This window comes from Lethenteron reissneri, chromosome 49, assembly GCF_015708825.2.
Source record: "Lethenteron reissneri isolate LAM-NWPU_2019-01 chromosome 49, ASM1570882v1, whole genome shotgun sequence".
In the NCBI taxonomy this organism is placed as follows: Eukaryota; Metazoa; Chordata; class Hyperoartia; order Petromyzontiformes; family Petromyzontidae; genus Lethenteron; species Lethenteron reissneri.
Genome location: NC_083827.1, coordinates 10,801,068 through 10,811,963, shown reverse-complemented (window position 1 = coordinate 10,811,963; position 10,896 = coordinate 10,801,068). Strand labels below are relative to the sequence as shown.

Here is a 10,896-nt window from a genome sequence, read left to right as displayed (position 1 = left end):
CGATAGCGGTGGAGCGCAGTTATCGACACGCGCGCGGGAATCGATTCCGCGAGACGACCCATGACCCCCCCACCCCCGCGTGTGTGACGTCACGTCGACCCCCCCCCCCCCCACCAGGTTGTTTGGCGAGGCGGCGAGGGAGCGAACTGCTTGATCTCGCGTCGTCGTCTTCGTGTTGTCGTTGTTGCTGCAGCAGCTGCAGAGATGGCGAGCAAGCGCGATGGGCACGGTGAGACGCGCTCGCCCCGCCTCAGCGTCGGGCGGTTTCACGGCGGCACATTTCTCGCTGCGGTGCCACAGGCCTCGGCGCGGCTCGGGCGATGCCGCAGGATCCGGAGACATTCCCGGCGACCACGGAGCGAGCGGGAGACGCGCAGACTCCAGGAGAGAGACATTTTGTTTTGGGGGGGGGGAGGTTTTGTCTTTTACTAAACTAATTTGAGAACCGCCGGTTCAGTGCACGTGTTCGGCTGGGGGGCAGCCATACACGTGGCGACATAGAATACAGTACAACGTGGAATTAGCGGCACAGCCCATCCCTCGAGCCCTCCCCACGCTCAACAACCGCTGAGCTTCTGTGGTCTGATAAGATCGGATAACTTTCGAGTGATTTAGTCGCAGTCAACGGTATCAATACATTGAGAAGATAACATTTTTAACAATACAATTATGCACGCGAGGACTGTAAGCCGTACTTTAATGCTGTAATTAAATTTGACCAGATGAGGCCCACTGAGATATATCGATTTTTTTTCTGAAGCGACCTGGCCACAAATGATCGCTCAACGAAGTGGAAGTTTAAAGCAGCCAAATGCTCTAAGCGCGTGATTCTGAATATGGAGTCAAATAGCCGGAGGACTTTGAGAGCGAGAGACGCGCCACCCCCAAACATACAGCAGCAGCAGCAGCAGGCGTCAGGGTCGGGATCGAACCCACGACCTCCTGAATCGCAGGCGAGGTCGTCAACATCTCCGAGCCACCGCGGCTTACTATGAGCAAGCCATGAAGAGGGGCGACTTGTATGTGTGTTGAACTTCTTTCGCACCGTACGAAGCCAACCGTGCTAATCGGAGGTGCGATTTAACTTGATGTAATAGGCGTTATCTGAATCATAGCCTTACTAGTGGAGCAGTCAAAGAGGGTTGGAATAAAACAGTGCCCTGCCATCGTCTTGAAGTTGGCTCGGATCTTCGGGGGGGTGGAGGCAGAATTTGTGTTACTCCGTGATAATTATTCCAAATAAACTTCCACAAATATTGGCCCGAAGACCGACTCAATGGCCACACATCCAAGACTCCTCCCCCCCCACATAGAGCCACTGGACACAATTAGAGTATTTGCCACGTGTATCTTAAAATACAATTCTTCTTTTAAGCAGGATTTCGTTTCATGCGGAAATTATTTATGTAGAATTGACCGTGAACGAGAATGGGATAAACTTACGAGACATTAGCAAAATCTAGATATCCGTTGCATTACATTAATAGCCTTATGAGCACAGCTCAATATTACAACCAATTTACGCGATGAGCCAAGAATGTCTGTCCCGCGCGTGACGTCACTCCACGGCGACCAGCCCCCCTCATTAATAATCATGAACAGGTGACGTCACTTCACATGTACACCCCCCCCATTCATAATAATTAGCGGGTGACGTCATTCCACATGGGGGGGCGAGGCGCCTCCTCCCCCCTCCTCGGCGCAACTCAACCCTCACTACAAAGGCAGAACCCTCACGTCACGCGATCTCCGTAACGCTACTGAGACATTGAAGTAAAAAGGACGTCGTGATGAACAAGGGATTATAACCTTAACATGAAATAGCTCTGTGTCACCGTGGCGTGACAGATTGCACATGAATGGATGCAATGAATATCACGTCACGTTCTGATTTTCGCTTGCAAGTATCAAATTTACTGCAATACACCCGTCCTTGGACAGGCAAAAGGCGAGTTAAAACAATATTTACCTCTTTCGTGCTGATGCCCATTGATTCAGTAGAGTCGGCGAGTAAAATAGGAGACTGTTTACAGAACGACGTTTATGTTGACCGTGTACAAAAATATTTGAAATGTAAGCAACTAAATTGTATCCACTGCTGGAAGTTGCTGCACGGATTGTTGGTGCCCTTTAAGGCTAAAGAAGAGCAATATGAAATGTTACGTAAACAAAAAAGATTAATCACTGACCACTGGGTTAGCTGTTACTCAATAACAAACATAAAGAAGCATTTGAACATTTTATTCGTGCCCTGTGACAACATTGTTTTGGGGAGCTGTAGAATGGATGATTCTGTTGAGGGGATGTTGATGGTGAAGCATCGAGGCCATCACAAGAGTAAATTTTTAGCGATTGTGTTGTAGTGCATAACTGAGCTCGTAAAATTGTCTATAAATGTAATGTTGCAGTTGGTCCTTTCCATGAATCAACTGAAACAAATAAGCTGTCCTTAGGAGGGTGTTTTTATGCACATATCAAAAATCGACGTGAAGAGATGGATTATTACATGCCGCTTGACGTGACCCTGTTTGTGATGTTTCCTCTTGCAGGAATTTATGGATGTCTCTCTCCAGCCGAGGTGGAGGCGGCCAGCATCCAGGCGAGTTTTAAAAACCGTCCCTACCCATCAAAACACCTCGACATAACTCCAGGATCATGGCAGTTCTCAATATCGTCTCCATCCAGAGCACAGCACCCACACACCACCAAGTGCCTGAATGACAAATGCAGGCCTAGAAGTTAGTCGTCTCTCTGCTAGGCCCTCAATTCGGGAGACACATCCTCACACCCGACCACCGTGCGAGTGCTCCTGCAAGTAATCGCTGGGAATAGCTCTAAAGCCCCCTTCTAGAATGACTCCACTAACATTGTCACCGCTTCTATTCCTTCACACCCTCCGCTGCACCAACCCCCACCCGCCCCCAACCATCCTGACTGCGCGCTCTGCTGCTCTCCCCTCGGCGCCACGCAGCCACTCGGCAGGGACAGGAGCAGGCAGTTTGTGAGCGCCATGCTGCGGCGCGTCATGCCGCGCGCCAAGCCCGACCTGCTGGAGGAGAAGCTGAAGCGGCACGCCGTTGTGCTGAACAAGGACGGGAAGGGAGCTCGCGCCAAGCGCAAGAAGAAGAAGGTGGCGGCGGCATTGTCGTCAGCGGCCTCTTGTAGCGCGTCGCCAGCGTCGGGCCGCCCGCTGTCGTCCCGCGAGCGCCGTCGTCTGGGCCTCTTCGACATCCGGCCGGAGAACCAGAGGTGGCGTCTGCCGGCTGCCTCCTGCACCGATTATATGATTTGGCGACTGCTTGCCTACTTTTCCCGTGAATGTTTCTATCAAATTGCTTATTTATTAATTGTTTAATAATACATCAACCGCTCTTATCCTTTGTGATAATTTCTATTAGCCGTTCATTTTATGTATTCATTCCTCGTCTGCTCTTATTCTTCATCACTGTTTCTGCTCAGTATTTTCATTCATTATCTGCCGTCATCTCTTATCCTCTGCCTGTGAAATCTTTTCTCTATCCAGTGCTTTCAGTCACTCGTGCACTACAGTTTTTTTTAACCCATCTGCAATATAAAACCAATTTCTCCACCATGTTCACAATTATCATCAATAACTATATAATCAATCAATCGGTTAATTTCAGTTGGCGTGTCTCTGAGCCAGCGGTGGATATTCCACGTTCCAATGTCGAGGTGCCATTTCATCCATAGCGCACCCACTGTTCCATTCCAACAAAGTGGTGCAAATGTTTTGTTATCGACCCCAGACAAATGATTGGCTTAGACGATTCTTGACGAGTGTTTGAACTTAATACCTTCCGATTGTTCGTCGAATGCCCTGCCACTATGTCAGCTGACCAAATGCTGTCTAACTGGCTGCAGCACTTGTGTCCCAGTGAAGGAACGGCGGCCATGGGAGAAGCATCATTGTGTTTCGCACGGAGAATGCGAGCCCCTAACCTCTTTGTCACTCGTGTGTCGTATGTCTCTCGACAGGTACGCCCTGTTCCTGCCCCTCCACCAACTCTGGCTGCAGTACATTGACGACCTCTTTGGGGGACTCAAGTCCACAACGTACGTCTCTGCCTTTCATTCATTCATTCGTCACATGATCCAGTTTTCACACTCCCAAGTTGCTCAGGTGACTAATAGCGTGTTACAGTACTTGACCAGCACATATGCACTGCTTCATGAGTGCGGGTCATGAGAGTCATGAGTGCGGTTCATGAGAGTTATGAGATTACTGAATTTTTTAATTAAGTTAAATGTGTTTGTATATACACCAAGTGGCCGGGTGTCTAAGTGGGTTCATCATAATGCCTGTGTTAGCGCAGTGAGTGGGGCGGTGGCAAGATGTTAACTACCTCGCTTGGTATGCAGGAGGTCGTGGGTTCGATCCCAACCCTGACGCCTGCTGTATATTTGGAGTTTGCATGTTCTCCCCGTGGTCGCGTGGATTTTTCTCCTACTCCTCTGGTTTTTCCCTCCACATTTAGAAACATGCCTTTAGAAAATTTGGCTGCTAGAAATTTCAACATGATAACTCACTTATCACGTGAGCTGTCATGTGTTGGCAGGTCGCTTCTGAAAAAGAGCCATATAGCTCAGTGGGCCTTGGCTGGAAAATAAGAAATGGATTTGTTTTAGAGTCGACGCCGCTGAGGTCCTGTTTTGGAAGTCCAGGTTTGTCACCTGTGTTTATTCTGGGTTCTCAAGTGTAGTGAAATAATGGTCTCAGTGCCATCATCAGTGACTACACAGAAAAAACCCAACATTTAAAATGTTATTTTAATCTAATTTGTCAAGTTCCAGCGAATAAGCACTTAAAGTGTTATTGCCATGTGATGAACACCACTGGCAGAGCTTGAGATAAGACACAATACGAAGTGTGAATAAGAGATATTTGAAGGAAACTTAGAAGTAGTTTTGACCTCACCTTCCAGAGGCCATTCATTAACATCTCCCTTTCTCGGGAGGATCCTGCCAAGATTTGCAGGAAAGGGTGATGATTGATATGTGCATTCAATTGAGTAATCTGCTGGGAATTTTCTCATCTGTCATATTTCGCCTACTCTTGTGAACGATACGACTGCATTTTCAACATCCACTGTGAAGCAGGTGGCATTTATTATTAGGGTTATTAAACACAACCGCAGTATTAATCACTCTCCAGAGGCCATTCCTTAACATCTACCGTTTTCTAAAAAGAGTTCCGCATGGAAACATCTTAGTATCATAACGTGATGCTAATAACATAAAAAAATATTAATTACCTCGGCCAAGACACAATAGAGAACCTCGTCTATAGTTTGTTGCCCTTCCCCCGCACCTCCGGTTAGCACTCCTGGCTATGTACGGTGCGAAAGAAGTTCAACATACAGACAGGCGTACACAAAGGGGTCGGCCATAGGCCTCGCGGTGCCATCGGTTCAACCGTTACTGTTGAGACTTGGGGATAGGAAGAAGGGGGTCTGTTCGGGGCTTGGGGCCCCCTAGGAAGAGGGTGGATGCTGCTACGCGCTTAACTTCAACGTTCGCGAGTAATCAAACCACGTGGATGTTTCTTACGGTGGTATCGGATGGGATGAGTTAATCGGCCACAGACGGATGACGCGACTCTGACATGAATCTCTCTCTCCCATCGTTCCAGGCGCTCGGAGCAGATCCAGATGAAGATGCTGAAGGCCGACCTACACGGAGCCATCATCACCGGTGAGGTGCAAACACGGAGTTTCGCCTGAGCAGGCTGCCAGAACAAGCGGCGTTAAAGAATGCCAGTTTGTGAACGCCAACGAAATATACAATACAATTTGGATTTATATAGCATGGATGCACAACTGCATCTCAAGACGCTGTACAAAGACAGTATTTTACATACACATCATTTAGACAGTAGTATTGTATATATAGTATATATTCTACAAGGTAGTCATAGGCAGAAGAGCAGGGGAAGTTTTATTATAATAATGCTCCTGCGCAGCTGGAAGGCGTGTGCATTTGAATCAAGTGTATGTACGTATGTTGAACTTCTTTTGCACGTACGTAGCGTTACCGTGTTCTCCAGATTAGAATGTCATCCTGAGAGTAAGATGATCTCCAAACATTTCAGTAATTTTTATAAAAAATTACCATCTAGAAAATACCGTGTCCTGGGAATGTATGTATGTTGAACTTCTTTCGCACCGTACGTAGCCAACCGTGCTCATCGGAGGTGCGAGCACGTGCAGTGTAAGGGCCCGTATTTTTTATCACGACTCTGGCTCTGGGTTGGTTCCGGCTCGAGTGAGTTGGCTCAGAGCCACGCCCAACTCAAGCCGGCCTGCACGGTCCCAGCCACACTCGGGGAATTCCGTGAGCCGAGACTGAGCTGAGCCATGGCCGAGTCGCTCACTCGTGTGTCTTTGAAAGCAGAGCGAGCATCTCAAGCCTGAGCTGATCCTGTGGGTTCGAGGCGGAGCCAAAGCTGAGTCGCGATTAATCCTCTCCCGTTCCGATGATGTGCGTACGTGCACGCCATCAGTTTTCCTTCCATTTTGACGGAGTACACGTGCGCGTACGTGTACTCTGTCGGAACGGAACCGGAAGAAAAACTAGAAATAAAGTAACTGAGGCTCCCACAAGGCGATGTGGGGGAGGGCGTGTGGCACAGAATGGCACCAGCTATCATAGTGCGCTCGTGTCGCTACAGTTCTCTGCGGTGAGAATGGTGTCTTTAAAAACAACGGCACTATGGCTCTCTAAATGAAATTAGTGCGAACCACTTGCGAGTTCCGAGATTCAGCGGTGAACGGGACTTGGAACAGGAAAGGGTTAAGAATGCAGCCCCAAGTGTGTGTGTGTGCCTAATGTGTGCATTTGCATGTACATTTGCAAGTTTACGCGTGCGTGTGTGTGTACGACCGATTCCCATAACACGCTGTAGTTGGCTCCCTTCGTGGCCTGGCTTGCCAGTCCGTTAATTACTTTTTTGAACGCCGCAGTGGAGAAGTCAAAGTGTCCCACGTACGTGGGAACGACAGGGATCATGATCCAGGAGCTCAAGAATGTGTTCAAGATCATCACGAAGGACGACAAACTGAAGGGTGAGTGGTGGTGAGGGTGACTGCAATATGAGGCAACCCACGCTCGTTCCCACGCCATCCAGCTTCCTCTTGAAACTCAAAACTAAACTTTTAATTTTACCAGGTAAGGCCCGCTAAGCTATGTAGCTCTTTTTCATAAGCGACCTGGTTATCACAAACGATCGCTCAACGAAGTGGCTTATCATCGTGTGGAAATTTATAGCAGCCAAATACATGTTTTCATGTTTTCCCCCGACGTTCAGCAGAGCTGGTGTTTTGTTTGATCATGTATCATTGTACGAGGTGAATAATATCGGCCGGAATTTTAAGGGACAAAAAAACCCACCGTGACCAAGTCCCCATAATGCACACATCATCATGTTTATGCATAAATGTTTTGATGCCACCAGTGTTTCAATTGCTTTGGGATTTACATCGATCACCACTGATATTACCCATGGCCGCCAGTGGTATTCGATGTACGAATCAGTCTGGGGCATCCCTTTTCACCGACCCGCGCTGACCACATTGCCGAAGTACGGTCAAACAACCCCCAAGAGCAGTTTCGCACGTCCGATGAGCATGGTTGGCTACATGCGGTGTGAAAGAAGTTCAACGTGTACGTACCTACGCCATGGGGAGGCGTTCACCCAGCAGGAGAATGATCAAGGGCTGTACTTCATTATTCATCGGGGTTGGAGTCTATTTGGGGTGGGTTTGCTATTGGTAGGGTTTACATGAGGCTTATAATTGACTTCAGGCTCATAGTTTAAATGAGGTTCACGATTGCCATCAAGGTTACGGTAAATTCGTTATCGGGGTGGTGATGTAGCCCAGCGGTAGTGTGCTGCCGCTTGTTACAGAGGTTGACGGTTCGAATCCAGCGGCCGCCTTGGTTAATACCGCGGTTGTGTGTAACAACCCTAATAATACGCGCCGTCTGCTTCACAGTGGATGACAAAGATGTATTCGCAAAGAGCAGGCCGTTGTGTGCCTGCGTCAGAGTCCAAATGTGCCAGATATGATAATTCCTAGCAAATTACTGATTTGGAATACGCATAGTGATCATTGCCCTCTCCTGCAAACCTTTGCAAGGTGCTCCTGAAAAGAGTTATGAGACTCGGGGAAGCTTTCCTGGGTAAACATTAATACAAATCAAATATAACAATACCATATTATGGTTTACATTAGGACTAGGATTTATATCATGGTTGACAACTGCATTGGGGTTATGGTTTATGTTAAGAGTTGTGATGCTTGAGGGCTATGATAGACAGCTGGGTTGGTGCCGGGGTCAGCAATGGTTTGCACGATGGAGGGTTTCGTGCGTCTGGGTTGTATGTACATTTGTTGTTGTTGAACTTCTTTTGCGCCTTACTTGGTCAACCATGATTATTGGAGGTACGGGGGAAGGAAAACAAACTAAACACAAGAAGCAGTTGTAAAGAAATAAGTTTTCAATTTAGATTTAAAAGCGCACAGGTCCAGGAGCTTCCTAATGTTGGGCTGACGTCGGCGGTTGGAGTTGGGTTTCTCACTAGCGTCCGTCGCCTGCAGTGATCCCCAAGCGGAAGAGCATCTTCACCGTGGCGTTTGGAGGCTTCGTGTCCCACATCTACGGCTCCATGTTATGCATGCGCTCCAGCGAGCGCTCCGCCAAGAAGTTCAAGGCCAAGGGCAGCGTGGACCTCTGAAAGGGGGACGGGACCAAGACGCCAGCAGCTTCCCTCCTTCCCGCGAGCGGTCGGCACACCTCCTGTGTGCAGCGTAGGTTTCTTTATTACATTTAGCCAACTGGCCAGCGACAAACACCGCTACTGGGAAGGTCTAATGGAGTCTGTGTTTCTTGAATTGGGGAAGGTCGTACGAACTTTTCAAATGATAAGGTTGGGAGGGAATTCCAAACTTTAGCGGCGTGATGAAGGAAGCAGAAAGATGAAAATATTTGGACCTGCAATGTGATGGTTGAATAAAGTTTGAATAGAAGCAGCCATTCTCAGCCTGGTAGACCGTATGTATGCAGATTGGGTTTTCTTCACGTCTCATTTCACATTATGTCGTAATGTAATTTTTTATGACGCACTTAAGTTGGTGTTTCCAGGAGACAAACTTATGCTGCCCATCAAGTGTGTATGTATGTAGAACTTATTTCGCACAGTACGTAGCCAACCATGCTAAGCGGAGGTGGACATCATGAGAGGGAGATGTAACGCAGAAAACAAACGGTATTCTTGGAGCTGCTCATCATCAAGGTGGTGTGTTCCGGGCTGTGGACATGGGTAATCGTATTCTTGTGGACATGGGTAATCGTCACTGGTGCTAGTCGGGTCGCCGGGTTCGTAGTGCAGCGCGCTGACCACTACACTGCCGCTGTTCCCCCCTTGGAAGCGTTTCATCTGTCCTCGCGAATACTGGAGTAAGGACCTGTTTGCGCCGGTGTTTTACATTGTGTTGTCCTGAACGATATTGTAAATATGTTAATAAAATACAGCGGCTGGGCAAAGCCCCTCTTATGACGACCACCTCGTCGCCCCTTGCCTTGTCATCAACGTCATCACCATAGACTTGAATTTGTATTAAAAATAACATGACTTCACTGCTTTAAATGTTATTTTAACATTCAATGTGGTTTTTTAATATCATTGTATTTTATTTGTGGTTAGTGCAGGAACAGGCAACTTAGGCTTTGACCGTGGCTACGTTTGCCCTCACACCCCATTTCCCATAAGGCCGTAGTATTGACAACCGCGGTTTTGTCAACCGCAGCGGTTTTCAGGAACGTGTAACCCCCGCGGGTGGCGAGGGGTTGTTGTACGACAATGTCTAAACCGTGCTGTGTCCACTGCTATATAGGACAATCTACACTACAAATAATGTAGTATACCATGGAATGTCCATTTCTCGACTGAAGACACTTTTCACAAAGTCATCTATAATAAACAAGCCAACAATCAATTTCTTTGTAAACAAACTTTGATGCCCAAGGAAAGGCAGATTGATTATCCACCTTTTTGGGCACCGTTTATTCCTGTATTTTTTTTGCAAAAGTCGTTACTGAGTAACTTACCATTACAGCAGACACTTCCTAGCTAATACTAGTATATGGCTCAAGGGAACCTCGCGACAACTATGACACTCAACACACGAAAAGCACTTGTGGCCGAGAGCTCCCTGCGCTACAGGACCTGAGCCCTCCAGGTGGGAGCTGCCACACGAGCGGGAGGAGACGCGGCCGCCGCTCATGGCACCGCGTGCTCACCGAGGCTCGACGAACGCGACCCCAGACACGAGCACCACAAGTGCGGTGCTTCAATCGCCCCGAGGCAGCCAGCTCCACCCCCTCACCTCACTGGAGCCAATCTTGGATGTATGTAGCCAACCGTGTTAATCAGGTGCGGGGGAGAACTAAGAAAAGCATTTCTACGGAAATGCGTTTATAATCTAGATTTTCAAATGCATAGCTCCAGTGGCTTCCTCTTATTGGAAGGAAGAGCGTTCCAGACGGCCACAGAGGCGCATCTGAAAGTGCATAATGCAGTAACCGTCTTTGTTTGACGGCTGGCCATAAGCCGCTGCTAGGATTGGAATTCGCATGGTTTATGCCCCTCGGCGAAACCAGCATCTTCACGTCACTACCGCCCGTTGGCTAAAACCTGATTAGCTCATCTTTGTTGGGAGCTCCTGCCCAATTGGCCAGATCTTTGGAACGTTCTTGACGTCTTCTCCCCTGTCTGGGCAGGCCTCCTGGGTTCAACTCCCTACCCAGCCTTGTCCCCCACCAAGTTAAGACAATAGGCACATTCTCTAAAATAACTTCATCCGGTGTGTGGCACTC

The 10,896-nt window shown here is 48.2% G+C and overlaps 1 protein-coding gene across 1 annotated transcript; it reads left to right on the top strand.

The window, feature by feature from the left end:
- The first annotated feature begins 108 nt into the window (after positions 1-108).
- On the top strand, positions 109-9,564 carry POP4 (POP4 homolog, ribonuclease P/MRP subunit). Its single transcript, XM_061572084.1, has 7 exons — positions 109-229; positions 2,550-2,599; positions 2,972-3,249; positions 3,997-4,074; positions 5,651-5,712; positions 6,981-7,082; positions 8,619-9,564. Exons 1-7 carry the CDS (start codon positions 205-207, stop codon positions 8,753-8,755), a joined length of 732 nt encoding a protein of 243 aa, XP_061428068.1. The 5' UTR covers positions 109-204; the 3' UTR covers positions 8,756-9,564.
- The last annotated feature ends 1,332 nt before the right edge of the window (positions 9,565-10,896 follow it).

Bases quoted from the DNA above. Each gene is read 5' to 3' on its own strand.
- POP4 (XM_061572084.1), top strand. From the start codon at position 205: ATGGCGAGCAAGCGCGATGGGCACG. The intron at 230-2,549 runs GTGAGACGCGCT...TTCCTCTTGCAG, and splicing joins GAGCAAGCGCGATGGGCACG to GAATTTATGGATGTCTCTCT. The intron at 5,713-6,980 runs GTGAGGTGCAAA...TGAACGCCGCAG, and splicing joins ACACGGAGCCATCATCACCG to TGGAGAAGTCAAAGTGTCCC.